The following is an 18878-nucleotide window of genomic DNA, read 5'->3' as shown; positions in this document are numbered from 1 at the left end:
ACTTTAATGTGAAATCATAATTAGTTATACCGGCAATGCTATCAAACTTGTAATGCACATGTTTATCTCACATAATATTTAAAAACTTCTAAATACAATAATCAAAGCTTCCGAACTCAGAACAAGCTTCCATTTACCACGGTGGAAATCCGAAAACGACACATGGAAGCTGATTTGCTACCTGGAAGCTACCGAAACGTATATATGGAAGCAAACACGTATATAATGGCCTACCGAAACGTACGTATGAAAGCAAACACGCATTGTGTCACACCGGTCTTACTAATAACGTAGTGACGTCACCATCTATGTATAGAATGAGCAAACACGTTTATAATGGCCTTTCGAAACGTACGTATGGAAGCAAACACGTATAGAATGGCCTTGGACGACACACATTTTGAAACTTCAATGGCAGAAAGTCATTTTGAAAGTACACTTTCAAATTAAACATTTTCCATTGAACACTAGAAACATGTTTTGAAACAATTCTAATGGTTATACTAATTTGTGCATAGCTTGGCGATTGCTTAAACCAATGCCCACTACGTACTGTATATGTGTATCTAGCCAAATTGAAATAAAGTGTTGATAATACTTACATGTAAAAATGAGATTAAGTTGGTTCCAATTTCCTAGTTTTTAATTTGAATAAGGAACAGTTGCTTATTTAAGCTTAACATAGTTGATATTCAGTGTTTAAGAAAATAATTATACACGTATTTAGTTAATCCAAACAATGCATTCCGTTGTTCTTATTAAGCCCCAAAATAAGAACTTGAGTATATGTAAAATCAAATATGTTAATGAACTAGATAGGACATTTTAATTAACATAAATATTTAATAATTGTAGAGTTTAAGAATTGCTGAATAAGAAAATTAGTATTTTAAGTACACAATGTCTGTTCGGTTAAAGGAATTGTATGCACGTGCGAAGATAAAACATGAATATGTGTCTTAATACATAAAGTTAATATATTTATGTTATATTGCTTTGATTTAATTAAGAATTTTATTAAATATTTTACTAAACAAATATCAAACATATATAAACTTAAATAAGGAATAAGGAATTGTTCCTTATTCACATAAGGAATAAACAACTAAAAAGACGGAGCACGTTACTCTCCATACTAGGTTTGGCTGTGTTTAAATTGTTTACAAAAACTTTGAATATATCAATACATATTTTATGATCGACATATCACTATGTTCAAATCACACATATGCTAATTGTTTATCCACGCATATAAGCTAGGAATATTTTGTTCATAAACAACGAGGGCACAAGACGATGCTGCTTCTGCTGCTGCTGATTTTAGTGATTATGATGGTGCAGTACTGCTTCTAGGAGCCGACTTGAGATGATGTCAAACGAATTCCTGAAGACAAAAAAATATACCTGAAATATAAACTCGGAGGTAAAGATCGTATTATTCTAAATGACATTATACCCTTAAACATAAACCGTTAGTAATTTGTTTTTAGTTTACTTATTCTATTAATGATTTGAAACCACTTGCGTATAAATTCTTTTTTCAACAGGGCATACTTGACATTTTTAGCTGTATTTATAAGTGTCGTGTTTGTATTCAAGCACCATAAAAAATTTCAATCTCAATAGCAAGTGTTTGACTGCAGAACAAATAGCTTATGAGTGTTTTTCTCAACAGCTTACTTAAGATTGTATACATTGACAATGCCAACGGTAAATTATTCAAACATATCATGCTATTGATATTGTATTGCTGTGCTTGTGGGTATTAATCCAGTTTGTCAAAGTAAGCTGACCTTTGTTTGATATGTAAGCATTTTCTATCTGTTAGTCTCAACTAATCCATTTAGCTTCCACGTCTGGCAATCGTATACGAACATCCAAGCATTTCTACCTAATTTACTTGCTAAACTTACAAAGGTAAAGCCGAAATGTTCAATAAAAGGTGCAACAATCAGCTACATGCAATTACTTTATTAACTGTAAGGTATTCAATTTTGATGTGGTCTCGTGGAAGGCCGGAGTACCCAGTTAAAACACCCACCTGTCCTAGCTCACATGCGGAAGAGCGAATATTGAACCCGGTGAGTAGCGCGTGTACAAACAACTGCGGTAACAGGACAGCCAAACTCGAGCTGTCGGTTGTACGACATTTAAATTATCTGTATCACTTAATCTAAACACGTCTGCCAATCGCGTATGAACTCCAGTTGTTGGCTGAATGTCAATTATTATGTCAGTTTAACCGATCCACAAGTCCGCGTCTGCTGAATCGTGTATGAATTTAAAATGTCGTCTGTACGTCATTATTGTGTTCATCTCATTTGCTTTAGAATATCTACGTTTTCTAACCCGTGTATGAAGTCTTACTGTGGTATTTTCGACATTTATTGTGTTAGTCTCACTTGATCCACAATGTCAACGCCTGCTGACCTACGTATGTACTTTAGCTGTCGTCTGTACGCCTTCATTGTCCTTGGCTTACCTGATCTCGTATGTACACGTCTGATGACACGTGTTTAAAATCTTTGTGACATCTGTAAACCATTCTTGTCTTAGTCTTACCTGATCAAGAATATCCACGTCTGCTGACCCGTGTATAAACTCCAGTTGTCGTCTGTACGCCTCCTCTTCAGAGAAGTTGATAGCCTCGAACTCGTCCCCCGCGAACTGGCTGCCATCACCGACGCTTTTCTTGCTGTTGGTCAGAACGAAAGATAGTTATGACGATATATTTGGACAAGTGTTCTTGTCCGAAATGAATCAACGGTGTTATTTTATTTCATAACGAATTCACCGTTAAAATGTGCGAATTGTCACGTAGAAAAAAAATACACATAATAATTATACTGTATTTTTAATTCGATATGCCACAAACCGATATATCAACGGATTTAACAACGCATTATTAGTTGTTGTTGTTTTAATCACCTACCATTGCGCATAGGTTAAGCCAACTTCATGCGCGGAGAAAACGGAACTCATCACCGGAATCGGATATCCGGTAACTGTGGAACGACTCGTCGTAATGGCGCCACGAGCAGACGTGGGTCTATTTGGAGAAAAATCTGTGTTGCTTTTATTGTTTCGAGCATCTGCAAAATGCAATGAATAATGTTTAGGGGAATTGTTTGTTTGTGGATTACATCGATCTTTGTAACCATCACAAACTGTATGTCCATTGTTTATATTTTTCGATTTGGCCAATGACAATCGTAAATGTTCCTTAGCGTGTTCATCCATAAGTGAAACGTTTGAATAAGCCGTCTGGATGTTATTGTCTGACACGAATACTTCGTCGTCCATGTCTCCCTCCATGAAATTATTCACGGAAGGCGGCGGTTTGGTGAGCGTCAGAGAGCTGTGCAAGTTTTTGAATACCTTGCTTTCATGGTCTTTCACATCGCTGTTTGCAACCTGATCAATCGATCCAGGTAACGACCGAAACAGTTTATCGTTTGCAACAGAATGCCCCGCCCCAGTATCCGAGTTCTGAACGCGGTTTACCCTGAGCGCGTCAGCACTTCCGGTTTCAAACTCATGCACCACGTGCTCGTACTGTTCGAACAGTCTGCTTTGGTCCTGCTCGTGATTTTGCTTCGAATTTACCGACAGTTTGAATGACCTTCTAGGAATATCGCCACTAGCCTTCTGAACTGAGTCCCGCGCTGTGTTTACTTCGTAGTTGCTACTGAGCGATGCGGTTTGGGGAGTCGACGTATAAGGCATACGGCCATACCCCGAGCTGATACCGGAATCTTCCAGTTCGCGCATTAGGTTTTCGAACTCCAAATCACCCAGTCGGTCCAGAGTATCCGCGACGACTTCCGGTATATCTAGCGATCGTCTGCTGTTGAGTGCACTCGCGTGCAGAGCCCGCTGACCCCAATGCTCTGATTTCTCTTCTAACGGATATTCCTTACACTGTTTCTTTGCATCAACATGTTTGTTGAAATTGGCCTTATCCTCGTTGTCCTTCTCTTCAAATGACATTCGACCAATTTGGCTGCTTAAGTTGAGGGACAACTTCTTGGTATCGTTCACCGACACTAGCTGACCCTTTTCAACATCAACGGTCATGTCGATGTCCGCGAGGGTTGGCTTTCTCTGGAAACATATCAAGATCTTTTTTTTCAATATATTATTAAATAAATTTTCTGTACCTGGAGACCCGGCATGCTTATTTAGATATGTTTTAATGCAGGGTACGGATATTGTAGACACTGGTTGGCTTACTTTCTGTTTGTACACTACATAGAGAAGACGGTGATTTTGCATTCTGCTTACATGAATACACATGTGTAATTTTTTTTTGTTGCAATCTGTTGGTGACTAGTGAAGATTTGAAACTGTCCGAGAGTCTGGAGACGTTTGCACACAACATATGTGTATTTTTTTGGCAATATAATATAATAGAACAACTAGTTGAACTTCAGTAATTGAAAGACTCTGAATGAATGCCACTGGGTATGAATGCTGTGCAATTTTCGTAAAGAGTAGAAATTGTTTTAGAAGTAAATACCGTATTGAAATGTACGCCATGTAGTTCAAGGCATTAGGAGTTGTTCCTCCTGTTTTTAAATAGAATTTATCTAAATAACTGAGATTTTACTGAAGCGTATACAATCGATGTACTATGTGTATATTTCAAGACTAAACGAGTTGTTCATCTTGTTTAAGAAGCCAAGATGATACTAAAGTGTACGCAATCGATGCACTCTATGTAGCTCAAGATAGGAGGAGTTGCTACTCTTTTTTGTTGATATAATGTCAAACTATTGTGATGCATTTCTTAAGGACAATTCGGAATATATGCATCTAGAAGCTCGGGATCGTATTCGATACGTAGTTGCACGTGGAAATGTAAATAAGGAATTAAACTACACTTTTCCTTAATTGCCATTCGGGCGAGCCAACGGATTGATTGTATGTGTAAGGCATTGAACGAAAATCAGCGCATTAAATAACCATCAAATGAAATTTATACGTACAGACGACAGGCTGGAAAACCGCCGCCAATACGACGTCGCTGACATCGCTCCCACCTTTCGCACGTGACAGTACAGAACTACAACGAGGATGAGCGTAACCAGGGCAACTGCGGTAGGGATCGCTACGTATGTGATCTGGAACACCGTTTCCGGTGGTTGATGAACAATGCTCCGTGTTGTTGTTGTTGTCGTCGTAGTGGGTTTTGTAGTCATGGTCATTGTAAATACGCTTGTACCGGACTCAGAGGCTTTAACGACAACAATTTACGTAAGAGAATTAAAATCAAACGACCAGTTATTGAAATGTAATGGACCGTAAAAGGACCGATTTATAAGGTGATAATCTGATATACATGTTTTCACTATAAGGATATGTGGGATTTCTATTCTTTGAATGGAACGTCACACGCAACACCGAACGATAAAATGTGCGTATAACATTTGAATAGATGCCTCACTAAAATTAGGTAAACACAACTTCGTTACTAACATACTCACAATCACCAACCTTATAATGCAATGAATCTCCTAGCTCAGCTTCCATAAGATGTGAAAATACGGCAACCGCGTCCGCAGACGACACCACGTGACCGTCCATCATGACTATGAACTCCACGGTGACCGTTTCCGAGGCAACCGGATGTCGTCTGACACTCGTTATCTGGAAGAAGCAAACGATATTATGTCCTTGTTATTGTGTTTAAATTTAGTTATGTAGCCTAATTTTTCACATCATGACGTAAATAAATTTTATAATTTCGGTTATTTGAACATACCTGTCAATTTTAGATTCCTTGTTGCCATCGCGAGAAATTTGCGACAAACAATACTTTTAAATAAGACACCTTTTGTACGTAAACATTCAACATTTTATGGTTATCGTTGTCATATTTTGTCGGAATTTGACTCTTTTTTAAATGATAACTTAGCAAGCTATACTTTAATCATTTTTAGAATTAGAAATAAACAACCACCTCTACGACAGCCGCGCCCTTCTGGTTCTTTCCGTGATTGCCATGGTAACCAGCGTGACGCTGCCTTAGTAACCCTTCTATATAGCTTCTAGAAAGTCCTGAATATAACAAGACATAAGCATTTGTTATGCGGATTAACCCCTTCAAAAAGCTATGCACTATCACTACGGAGTACGCAAGTATTAGTACCGAGCACATTGAGAGAATATGAGGAACCGTTTATGTACGTATTTGTGTTAAGTATTTGTCAATGGCGTTCTTTCTGCAATAGTTTCAACTCATGCTTACACAAAACAGAGATCAATTAGGAATTTATGGCCAATCTGTGGCAACTGTGGCAAAGATTTATTACAATTGAAGAATATAAGTATATTTAAAACTTACCAGCAGTGACTGACGTTATGAACCGCTCGGCAAGGACGTTAACGGAAATCTTCACGCGGATTCGAATCGTCAACAAAGCGGACTCTGGCGTAGGGGTAACTGCGCCGTCGCTTGCTGTGTGGGAAACAAGGCTTGTTAAATCCTCAAAGTCGTAAGTTGACGATGTCTGTTTACTTCCATGCTTTCTTGGCTTGGTAGACCAAGTTGTTGTCGGTGAAGTCGTTGTGATTATATGTGCAGGTTCTGTTCTTATGCCTTTAGTCTGAGGTTCTGTACTTGTCACTGCAGTTGCAGGTTCCATACTTTTATCTGCAGTTGAAGGTTCTGTACTGTTGATTTGATTAGTAGCTTCTGTCATTATGAAAACAGCTGAAAACGCTATACTCGTAACTGTAGTTGAAGGTTCTATGCTAGCTACGGTAATTAAATGTTCATTGCGTTTTACTGCATTTGTAGGTTCTGTTTTTGCGAATGCAGTTGTAGATCCTGTGCTTGTGATTGTAGTTGAAAGTTCTGTCCTCAGAACTGTAATCGTAGTCTCTTTACTTGTCACTGTAGTTGAAGGTTCTGTACTTGTGAGTGTATTTATAGGTTCTGTAATTTTTACTGTGGTTTTAGGTGTTGTTATTGCGACTGAAGTTGTAGGTTCTGTACTTCTGACTGTAGTTGTAGGTTCTGTACTTCTGACTGTAGCTATAGATTCTGTAATTGTGACTGTAGTTGTTAATTCTTTACTTGCGACTGCAGTTGTAGGTTCTGTACTGGTGTCTGTATTTGTAGGTTCTGTGCTGCTTTTGGCAGTAGTTGTATGTTCTGTACTTGTTACTGTAGTTGTACATTCTGTACTTGTTATTGCAATGGTAGGTTCTGTGCTATTGACTGTAGTTGTAGGTTCTGTATTTTCGACTGTAGTTATAGGTTCTGTACTTGTGATAGTAGTTTTAGGTTCTATACTTGTAACTGTAGTTGTTTGTTCTTTACTTGCCATAGTAGTTGAAGGTTCTGTACTTGTGGCAGGAGTTGTAGATTCTATACTTGTGATTGTAGTTGTAGGTTCTATACTTTTGACTGTCGTTGAAATTTCTGTAGTTACGCTTGTAGTTGTAGGTGCTATACTTCTGACATTAGTTGTAAGATCTGCACTTGCGGCTGAAGTTTTAGGTTCTGTACTTGTGACCGTAGTTGTAGGTTCTGTACCTGTGACAGAAGTTGTAGGTTCTTTACTTACTACAGTTGTATACCCTGTACCTGTGGTTATAGTTGTTAATTTGGATCTTGCGTCTTTAGTTGTAGGTTCTGTACTTGTGATAGTAACTGTTGGTTCTGTACTTGTGACTGTAGTTGAAGATTCTGTACTTGTGACAGTAGTTGTAGACTCTCTTTTTGTGACAGTAGTTGTTGATTCTGTACTTGGGAGTAAAGTTGTAGGTTCTATACTTGTGACAGTAGATGTAGGTTCTGTACTTGTAACGTGTGTGGTTTGCTTGGTCATTTTGGCCTTAGTTGTTAATTCTGTTCTAGCGACGTTTGTTTCATGCCCTGTACTTGTTGCTGTATTTGTAAGTTGTGCACTTACGGAAGAAGCAGTAGACTCAGTTATGACGATAGTCGTAGGCTCTGTACTTACAACTATAGTTTCAGTTTCTGTACTTGTGACTGTATTTGAAGGTTCTGTACTTTTGACTGTAGTGGTAGGTTCTGTACTTTCGACTGTAGTTGAAGCCTCTGTTATTATGATTGTGTTTGTAGGTTCTGTACTCGTAACTCTGGTGATATGTTCCGTACTTAGGAGTGTAGTCGGGGATTTTGTACTGGGCATTGAAGATGTAACTGTGGTTGGTTCTGAACTAGCTGTTGTAAACATTTTAACGGTCTTTATGGATTCGGTACTTGGGACAGACGATGCAGTAGTTGCAATCTCTGCACCTTTCGCTAACAACATCTGACTTGCATTGCCTTCAGTAAGTGATAATTTAGATACTGATGCGTTTGTAATTACTTCTGAAATTATCATCGCATTTTTTGATATTGTGGACGTAGGATTGGTTGTTTCTGCTTCGTTTCTTGATACAGTGGTATACTTATCGATGGCTGGTAACCGTTTAATACCTGGTATAATAAGAGACGTAGGAGTGGTTGTCGACGCTTCAGTACTTGGTATTGTTGACGATTGAGTTGCAGTTGTCGATTTAGTACTTGATATTAGTGTGATCGTTGGAGTGGTTGCAGTCGCTTCAGAACTAAATATTTTTGCTGTCGTAGGAGAAGTTGTAGAGGCTTCTGTACTTGATATGATTGTAGCCGTAGGAGTGGTTGTAGACGCTTCTGTACTTGCTATTGTAGTAGTTGAAGGACTGGTCGTAGAAGAGGTAGGTGTCACCTCAGTACCTGATTTTATTGTAGTTGTATGAGTGAGCTTGGACGCTTCTGTACTTGCGTTTCTTGTAGTAGTAAGAGTGGTTCTGGTAGCTTCATTACTTGATATTGTAGAAGTCTTATGAGTGATTGTAGTCGCTTCATTACTTAATATTGTAGAATATGTATAAGAGGATGTTGTTGATTCTGTACTCGATACTGGAGGAGGCGTAAACGTGGTTGTTGTCGCTTCAGTTCCTGATATTATTGTTTTCTCAGGATTGGCTGTCGTCGCTTTTATACTTGATATTATTGAGGTCAAAGGAGTGGCTATAGCCGCTTGGGTACTTGATATTTCTGAAGTCGTAGGAGTGGTTTTTGTTGCATCAATAATTGGTATTGTAGACGTAGAAGTTTCAGTTGTCGCGTTAAAACGTGATACATTTGTGATCGTAGTAGTGGTTGTAGTCGTTTCAATTCTCGATAGTAGTGTGGCCGTAGAAGTGGTTGAAGTCGCTACATTACTGGATATTACCTTAGTCGCAGGAGTGGTTTTATTCGCTTCAGTACTTGATATTGGAGAAGGTGTATGAGTTTTTGTTGCCGCGTCAGTGCCTGATGTTATAGACGCTTCTGTACTTGATAGTATTGCAGGCGCACGAGTGATTGTAGTCGCTTTGATACTTGATATTGTAGTCGTAGGAACTGTTGCTTTCGCTTCAATTCCTGATATAATTGTAGATGGGGGATTGGTTGTAGTCGCTGCTGTACTTAATATTATTTTAGTCGTAGGAGTGAATGTAGACGTTTTGGTACTTGATATTATTGTAGTCGCAGGCGTGGTTGTAGACACGTTGGTTCTTGATATAATTGTAGTCGGAGGAGTTACTGTAGCCGCTTTAGTACTTGATATTATTGTAGTCGCAGGAGTGGCTGTAGGCGCTTTTGTACTTGATATTCGTGTAGGCACAGGAGTGAATGCAGCGTCTTTAGTGCTTGATATTATTGTGGTCGCAAGAGTTGCTGTAGCCACTTTGGAACTTGATATTATTGTATTCACAAGAGTTCCTGTAGCCGCATCGGAACTTGATATTATTGTAGTGGCAGGAGGTGTTGTAGTCGCTTCAGTACTTGATATTGTTGTAGTCGTAGGAATAAATGTAGCTGCTTTGGTACTTGATATTATTGGTGTCGCAGGAGTGAATGAAGCCGGTTTGGTACTTGATATTATTGTTGTCGCAGGAGTGGTTATTGTCGCATTGGTTCTTGATTTTATTGTAGTCGTAGGAGTGAATGTGTCCGCTTTAGTACTTGATATTATTCTAGTCGCAAGAGTCATTGTAGCCGCTTTGGTACTTGATATTATTGTAGTCGCAGGAGTGGTTGTTGTCGCTTCAGTTCCTGATATTATTGTAGAAGAAGGATTGGGTGAAGTCACTTCAGTACTTGATTTTATCAAAGGAGTGAATGTAGCCGCTTTGGTACTTGATATTATTGTATTCACAGGAGTGGCTGCAGACGCTTTGGTACTTGATGTAATGATAGTCGTAGGAGTGGTTTTAGACGCTTTGGTACTTGATATTATTGAAGTCGCCGGCGTGGTTGTAGACGCTTTGGTACTTAATATTATTGTAGTCGCAGGAGTGGTTTTAGCCGCTTTGGTAAGTAATGATATTGTAGTCGTAGGAGTGAATGTAGCCGCTTTGGTACTTGATATTATTGTAGTCGCAGGAGTGGTCGTAGCCACTTTGGTACTTGATATAATTGTAGTCGCAGGAGTGGTTGTTGTCGCTTTAGTTCCTGTTATTATTGTAAAAGAATGATTGGGTGTAGTCACTTCAGTACTTGATTTTATTTTAGTCGTAGGAGTGAATGTAGCCGCTTTGGTACTTGATATTATTGGTGTCGCAGGAGTGAATGTTGCCGCTTTAGTACTTGATATTATTGTATTCGCAGGAGTGGCTGTATACGCTTTGGTACTTGATCTTAGTGTAGTAACATTTTTGGTGTGAGCTAATTGGGTACTTGATATTTTTGTTGTCGTAGGAGTGAATGTAGCCGCTTTGGTACTTGATTTTATTGTAATCGCAGGAGTGGTTGTTGTCGCTTCAGTTCCTGATATTATTGTAGAAGAAGGATTGGATGAAGTCGCTTCTGTACTTGATTTTATTTTAGTCAAAGGAGTGAATGCAGCCTCGTTGGTACTTGATATTATTGTAGTCGCAGGAGTGGCTGAAGCCGCTTTGGTACTTGATATTATTGTAGACGTAGTAGTGGTTGTAGACGCTTTGGCACTTGATATTATTGTAGTCGCAGGAGTGGTTTTAGACGCTTTGGTACTTGATATTAGTGTATTCGCAGGCGTGGATGTAGACGCTTTGAAACTTGATATTATTGTATTCTCAGGAGTGGTTTTAGCCGCTTTGGTAATTGATATTATTGGTGTCGCAGGAGTGAATGTAGCCGCTTTGGTACTTGATATTATTGCAGTCGAATGAGTGGTTGTTGCCGCTTGTGTACTTGATAATATTTTACTCGTAGGAGCGGTTGGTGTCACTACAGTACTTGATATTATTGTATTCTTAAAAGTGGTAGGTGTCATCTCAGAACTTGATGTTATTGTAGACGTAGTAGTGGTTGTAGGCGCTTCTGTATTTGCTTTTATTGTAGTCGTAGAAGTAGTTGTAGACGCTTCTGTACTTTCTTTTGTAGTAGTCGAAGGAGTAGCTCTAGTCGCTTCAGTACTTGATAGTGATTTAGAAAAGAGAGTAGTTGACAGCACTTCAGTACTTATTATATGATTAAAGGTGGGAGTGGTTGCTATCGCTTCAGTATTCAGTCTTGTTGTAGGCGTAAGAGTGTTTGTTGTCTCTTGAGTACTTGATATTGTTATGAACAAAGCATTGGATTTTATCGCTTCGGCTCTCGATATTGTAATAGACGAAGGAGTGGTTGCTCGCACTGATTTTTCAGACGCCATATTCGTTATTGTCAGCGAATTAATTTCCATTACATTATTGATTGTCAGGTCGCTGACTGTGGGCTCATTTTCATATGACTTAGATTCGTCGCTTGGTTCTACATCAGCTTTGACAGGGTGATATTCTATGTCTTCCATTCGCCGCCGAACCTCCTTTCGGTTCAGTTTAGAGCCTCTGTCTTTTTGTTTTATTCCATTCCGGTAATGTTTGCTTCCTGTGGGAACACGCTTCGTCTGTTCCGGTCTTTTGTCCTCGGTTTGCCGAGATTTGGTATGAGATCGTGTCTTTTCAGTTTGCTGAGTTCTCCTCTGATCAGGTGACCCACTTCTCATCTGCTCAGGTGGATGGATTATCGTCTGTTCAATATGCTGAGATTTCGTCTGCTCAGTATGCTGAGTTCTCATCTGTTTAAATTGCTCCGTTCTCGTCTGTTCAGTATGCATATGTATCGTCTGCTTAGTATGCTGAGTTCTCATCTGATAAGGTGGCTCCGTTCTCGTCTGTTCAGTATGGTGAGTTCTCGTATGATCAATAAGCTGAGATGTCGTCTGCTCAGTATCCTGATTTCTCGTCTGATTAAGTGGCTCCGTTCTCGTCTGCTCACTATGATGAGTTCTCGTATGTTCAATAAGCTGATATGTCGTCTGCTCAGTATGCCGATTTCTCGTCTGATTAAGTGGCTCCATTCTCGTCTGTTCAGTATGCTGAGTTCTCATGTGTTCAATAAGCATAGGATTCGTCTGTTCAGTATGACGAGTTCTCATCTGATAAGGTGGCTCCGTTCTCGTCTGTTCGGTATGCTGAGCTCTCGTTTGTTCAATAAGCTGATTTGTCGTCTGTTCAGTATGCTGCTTTCTTGTTTGATTAAGTGGCTCCGTTCTCGTATGTTCAATAAGCATAGGTGTTGTCTGCTCAGTATGCGGAGTTCTCGTCTGATTAAGTGGCTCCGTTTTCGTCTGTTCAGTATTCTGAGTTCTCGTATGTTCAATAAGCTGAGATGTCGTCTGCTCAGTATGCTGAGTTATCGTCTCATTAAGTGGCTCCGTTCTCGTCTGTTCAGTATGCTGAGTTATCGTATGTTCAATAAGCTGAGACGTCATCTGCTCAGTATGCTGAGTTCTCGTCTCATTAAGTGGCTCCGTTCTCGTCTGCTCAGTATGCTGATTTCTCGTCTGATTAAGTGGCTCCGTTCTCGTATGTTCAATAAGCATCGGTTTTGTCTGCTCAGTATGCTGAGTTCTCGTCTGATTAAGTGACTGAGTTCTCGTCTTTTCTGTATGCTGAATTCTCGTCTGTTTAGTATGCTGAGTTCTAGTATGTTCAATAAGCATATGTGTCGTCTGCTCAGTATGCTGATTTCTCATCTGATTAAGTGGCTCCGTTCTCGTCTGTTCAGTATGCATAGATGTCGTCTGCTCAGTATGCTGAGATCTCGTCTGTTCAGTTTGCTGAGTTCTCGACCTTTTAGGTCTCGTCTGGTTAAATGTTGGTGACGATACCAATGCGGGAACATCTGTGCTCCAGTAAACCGACTGAAAACGTCTAGACTGTCGTGTGGTTCGTGTTTTTGGCACCTCATGTAACACCTGGTGTACATATGTAAACGCATCCATCTGTTTGATATGCGTAATATGAGCGCAGGTGACGGGATTCGGTAAATCAAGCAGATATGTGCAACAGATAAAATAAATAGTTAAATACAGTAAATTGCATGTTCCATTCCATGGGAAACTGCCTATGTTCTTCTGTAATCTTTTCATTATTGATAGGTTGATAAAACTAGCATTAAAATACGTAATATTAACGTCTTAATATGACTATTCACATAGCTTTATCACAAGTAAAGTACATATATAATGTTTTCGATGCGGAACGCATACATGCAACATGTGATAACAGCTCTTGAAAAGTCGTAAACTGAATATATGGATAATAACGTTAATAATCTAAACTATATATATAGTAGTTTTCGTAGTATGGAAGGCCGTGCACTGTTCAATAATTAACGAGTATTATGGGTCTTGCATTGTAATTTAAAATGACAGACTTGATGTTTTTAAACAGCACACGCTCGCCATTGTTCAATTACTTATTTTCTTATTTCAATGCGTTAATAATATGACTTTTTCACCAGAGTCGTTAATATTTATTTTAAAAGATATTTCATCTGCGAAAAGTAAAATATCAAACCAATTAAAATCAATAACCTATACCGTCCTATATACATGGAAACCGCACTACGTCAAAGGTCTCAAATATATCCAACAGCAATACCACTTTGATTTCGTCTGGGTTCGCGATTACTATTTCATTTAATTTTGCAAATCGCTCACTAAAACACTATCACATTCCCTATACGCTTTCGTAAATAAAATCACATTTAAAAATATCCCAATAAAATTAAATCCAGAAGAACAATAATGCTACAAAACATACACCGGCCATATCTTTTCATACGCAAATAAACGGCACTTTGTTAAAAAAACTATTTAAATACGTTATCACCGCAAGGAAATGCTTACTTCATAATTACACCATTATTTCCAGATACGCTCAATCTTGAAGAAAATTTCACAGAAGCATTCTGTCAGCTGGGAATGATTCACTTTCAAATGCAAAAAACAGCAACACTTCAAATCATATCGAGATTCGTGTCGTTTTAACTCAGGTCTTCCTGTTTAATGCTATTGAAATGCGCTACTCAAGAAATTTTTCGATTTATTATCTTTTCACAAAGCGCGCTGTTGTTTCTCATTATCACCGTTAAGCAAATACCGCACTTCTCTCACGAGATGCACGTGCCGAATACCGACTGTTTATCGTGTGCGAGTCACCAGATCGTGCGTATTTCGTGCACGGTTATAATTGCAACGTTTTGTTAAGGCTTTTTTTGCTGTGAGTACATGAAAGGTGTAATACTTCCATATTTTAATTGATCCAGATCGTTTGAAACTCATATTGTGAACACAATGTGGATTTTTTTCGAAGAAAACGAAAATAAAATATGTTAAAGTTTCTGTTGTAAAGTTTTTGTTTACCGCTATTGCTACTACTGCTGCTAATGCGGCTGTTGATCATTACGGAAGATGGTTTGCTTTTGCTTTTCGCTTATATTTGTCTATATGTAATACATGAGATGCAACCACAGTGTATTGGTCTCAATATCACCAGCTGAAGATTTTAAGAAAACGGAATGGCAACATTATTTCCCGTTGTCTTTTTTTCCAAAATGCCGTCTGCAATTGTGTTTTCCCAAAATGCCGTTTGCACTCGTCTGAGTCGGAACTCGCTTGGCACCAGAAAGCCTCCGAATGTGTTGTTACGGTGACATAACCTATTCCGTGAAGAGAAGCAACATGTTAATAGATAATGCCAAGAGTCTAGTCAAACCCAACCTGGTTCAACCTGGTTAAAATCTTAGGTGGGGTCTGGATAGAATAATCAGACCAGATATATATTGAAATGATACGTCTGAACCCTGGGTACAAAAATAACTTTTATTAATAATATTAATGGCTTACAAACGACGTATTTAATTTTAATTTGAGTATTATTAGCTGACGATGCTTGCGAGGTCGGAAACTTCAGACAAAAAAATAACTTATGCATAAAAACAGACATGATCATTAGTTGAATTATATGCTCTTTAATTGCACCAGCGTGTCTAGGATTATTTCTGCTGCAATTTAATGCATTTGATTTTTGCAAATATTAAAAAGATAACGTTATAACATCATAAAATATTGCTTCATAAAAAAAATCCTGTAAAAAAAAACGACACAAACTACTAACACGAACATTTAATCTAAAGAAAGAAAAAAATATATTGCTTTCATCAGTCTTGACAATAATTGCATATCATATATATATACATATTCCAAGAATCAAACATTCTATGCGCTTTCATATGTTATTCATTTTGTCTTGTATTGTTAATACCCATTGTGGACCGTACTCTGTGAAAAAAGGGTTTAATGCTTGTACGTAAAATGTCGTTCCATTTTAGCCTGTGCTAATCAGGGACGACACTTTCCGCCTAAACTGGATTTTCGCTAAGAAGAGACTTATTTAAACGAAAAAAATCATAAAGCGGAAGTGTCGTCCCTGATAAGACTGCACAGGCTAATCTGAGACGACACTTTACGCACATGAATTAAACACCCTTTTGAGAGAGCACGGTCCAAATACTGATCGCAAAACGTCTTTTTTTCAACTACAGTCGTAATTGAAACTTCTGGCGGTGTCTGATGCGATTCACATTTCCGGGTTTAATGTTAAAATATAGTATTTAATGATTATAATGATAATTATCAGGATAGTATACTTCTTCATTGATAAATATAAGTCTATATTTCTAATTCCCGCTTTGTTTGTAGTACTTCCGTGATGAAACCGAATCAGTTTGCGTTTTGCATACAGCTCTTGTAATAAATCTCCTATTAAATTCTTGATCTACATGCGCCCAGTATACTAGTAATTCAATCATTTAGCAGAGTCTTCAATGTAGACAAAGTGGAATTGAGCACGCGGCAAGACAGTGATAAACACGTTGATGCATTATTTAAGAAATCATTTTCAATATATCATCGTTTCTCGGTCAATTGGCAGCTTTTTTAGGCGCTTTCATTCGTTTGATATCTGAATTACAAGCAGTTCGATTGCCGCAAAATTCAAATATGAAATCGATGAACAGTCCTTCATTAATCTGTTAATCGTTAATTTATCAAACGAAACTGATTGATACTTATTTATTAGTATGTTCAATGTTCCATGTTAGGGAAGTAAATGAGCATGTGAAATGAATGTGTTAGTAAATATGTATGTTACATAAAATATGAAAATCAACGGTAAAAATACGTTAAATGTACTAGCAATCGTAAATAAAAATGCGTACCATTAATTTTTATAGACGGTGTTACTTAAAAATGTAAGTTGCATGATAGTTATTTTTAAATAATCATGTTTATGCATAGTATTTAGTGGTAACTGAATGTGTTTAATAACTGGTAGTAAGTACTAAATTAATATGCTATGCGAGATAGTCATCGGTAAATTAATATGCTATGCGAGATAGTCATCAGTAAATTATTATGCTATGCGAGATAGTCATCGGTAAATTAATATGCTAGGCGAGATAGTCATCGGTAAATTAATATGCTATGCGAGATAGTCATCGGTAAATTAATATGCTAGGCGAGATAGTCATCGGTAAATTAATATGCTAGGCGAGATAGTCATCAGTAAATTATTATGCTAGGCGAGATAGTCATCGGTAAATTATTATGCTATGCGAGGTAGTCATCGGTAAAATAATATGCTAGGCGAGATAGTCATCAGTAAATTAATATGCTAGGCGAGATAGTCATCGGTAAATTAATATGCTAGGCTAGATAGTCATCGGTAAATTAATATGCTATGCGAGATAGTCATCGGTGAATTAATATTCAATGCAAGGTAAATGAATATTATAATGCATAGAAGTCAATGGTAAATAACTATGTTTGATGTATGGTGGTGAACGGAAAATCAAGAATTTAACGTATAGAAAGCAATATTTTATGAGACATGCCCATGTATAAACGGCTATTATCGCAGGTTTTCCTTATGTTCGTCAAAGACAAAGTAGCTGCTAAAATGATCAGCGTAAAAAGCAGATCCACTGTATGGTAGCCAATGATAATTTAGCACGTAAAAGGCATGTTAGACATTTGCATTGAACTCGAACATCGTAATATAAATAATTCATATTCAGTGTTTATATTTTTAACATATCATTATTGAAAGCATAATGGACGTAAGCATGAAACCCCCTGTCTATGTATTGGTGTAAAAAACAACAACACGAAATACAATATTGAAATAAATTTGAAGAAATCAGATAAATTTTATCTTACCTCATAAATATCCTTAAAATGCAATGCATGCACTCGCTTGTTTAATGAATTAATAAATAGAGAACACGTCATAAAGAAATTCCTCAACTTGATCAAGTTACGATGAAAATAACGAAAAACTGTATTTTAAGGAGTTAGAAGCATAGGAATCTGTTAACGCATCTCAAACGAGCACGCACGGTTTGTTGGAAAATACGGAAGACCATGATAGGCACGTATAAAGTAGATATTGCATCGAAATTAATAAACAAAAATTGTTTGTTTTGTTGCGTGTAAACTAAACCACGAGTAAGTCAGCCAGAATGGTTAAATATCTGCACATCACAGCGACAACGAGTTGTTTATTGACCTATTAATAACGAGTATGCGAACATGATTTGGATTCTAACACGATTTAATACATTTTGGTGCAATGTAAATAAGAACTCTATTTAACTATGCTGGGCTTAATTTCACGACTTCCTCCTGCATGGTTTGAGGTAAATTAGCCACGAGAAATTTAGAAACAATAGTTAAATTTCACTGCATCAGAGCGCCAATGTGTTGTTTTGGGGCTGATATTTATCGATTTTACGAAAATTATTTCGATTATAACACTTTGCTATAGATTTTCGCAATTTAAACAAGATCTTTATTTTACTATGTTGTGCTCAGGTGCGGGACTTCTTTCTGAATTATTTACGATTAGTTTTCATTCTTATTTGGTGTTTTTTTATATCAGGACCATCGAGTTTCGTGTTTAATATTCTTAATAGGTTTATCGCTAAACTTTGCATATGGATGAGGCTGATGAAGTTGTACTTAAAGTACACAAAATAAATGAATGCCTAGAATTGAGTAAGTGAGCGTGATCATTCAAGTTGTTGTCTTATATCAAATTTACACCACTACTTCAGTCCAATACTTAATTGCTTAAATCTCTTTTTATTTTGAAATTTGTAACAGGTACCTAAAGTGCTGACCACGCGCTTCTGGATTCGGAAAACAACCAAAACAACTCGGCCCATGCACTCAGGTATATTTCAAGCATACCGAAGAATTTTCATATTCTTTTAAACTTGCTTAATTGTTTTAACCTAAGTGGCATAAACCATCGCTAGTTTCATCATTCTTAGTAAAGAATAATTCTGAATGAAATTAGTTGCATCGATAACATTCCCCCGTCCTTTATCTAGTTATTCAGCAAAAAATAATCAAAGGCTCCCGAGTTTAAATATGTGCAAGTGATAAAAGCCAAACAAATAAATGTAGTAGACAAGACACAAACGCGCATCATAAAAAAGCGAACTTAACTGATGTCAC

General features: G+C 37.6%; 2 protein-coding genes across 2 annotated transcripts; both read right to left on the bottom strand.

Annotated features, from left to right (window-relative positions):
* Window positions 1–625: 625 nt before the first annotated feature.
* On the bottom strand, window positions 626–5202 carry LOC127844434 (uncharacterized). Its single transcript, XM_052374644.1, has 4 exons — window positions 4989–5202; window positions 2933–4104; window positions 2563–2695; window positions 626–1384 (listed from the first exon to the last, which is right to left on the bottom strand). The coding sequence occupies exons 1-4, from the start codon at window positions 5199–5201 to the stop codon at window positions 1373–1375; spliced, it is 1530 nt and encodes a 509-aa protein (XP_052230604.1). The 5' UTR covers window position 5202; the 3' UTR covers window positions 626–1372.
* On the bottom strand, window positions 5091–17706 carry LOC127844425 (mucin-2-like). The gene is made up of 5 exons (XM_052374639.1): window positions 17577–17706; window positions 6347–15016; window positions 5963–6060; window positions 5497–5649; window positions 5091–5236 (listed from the first exon to the last, which is right to left on the bottom strand). The coding sequence occupies exons 2-5, from the start codon at window positions 13440–13442 to the stop codon at window positions 5204–5206; spliced, it is 7380 nt and encodes a 2459-aa protein (XP_052230599.1). The 5' UTR covers window positions 13443–15016; window positions 17577–17706; the 3' UTR covers window positions 5091–5203.
* Window positions 17707–18878: the final 1172 nt, after the last annotated feature.

Source organism: Dreissena polymorpha, chromosome 1 (assembly GCF_020536995.1).
Source record: "Dreissena polymorpha isolate Duluth1 chromosome 1, UMN_Dpol_1.0, whole genome shotgun sequence".
NCBI lineage: Eukaryota > Metazoa > Mollusca > Bivalvia > Myida > Dreissenidae > Dreissena > Dreissena polymorpha.
The sequence above is the reverse complement of the archived record's forward strand: the minus strand, read 5'-3'. Positions and strand labels throughout refer to the sequence as shown.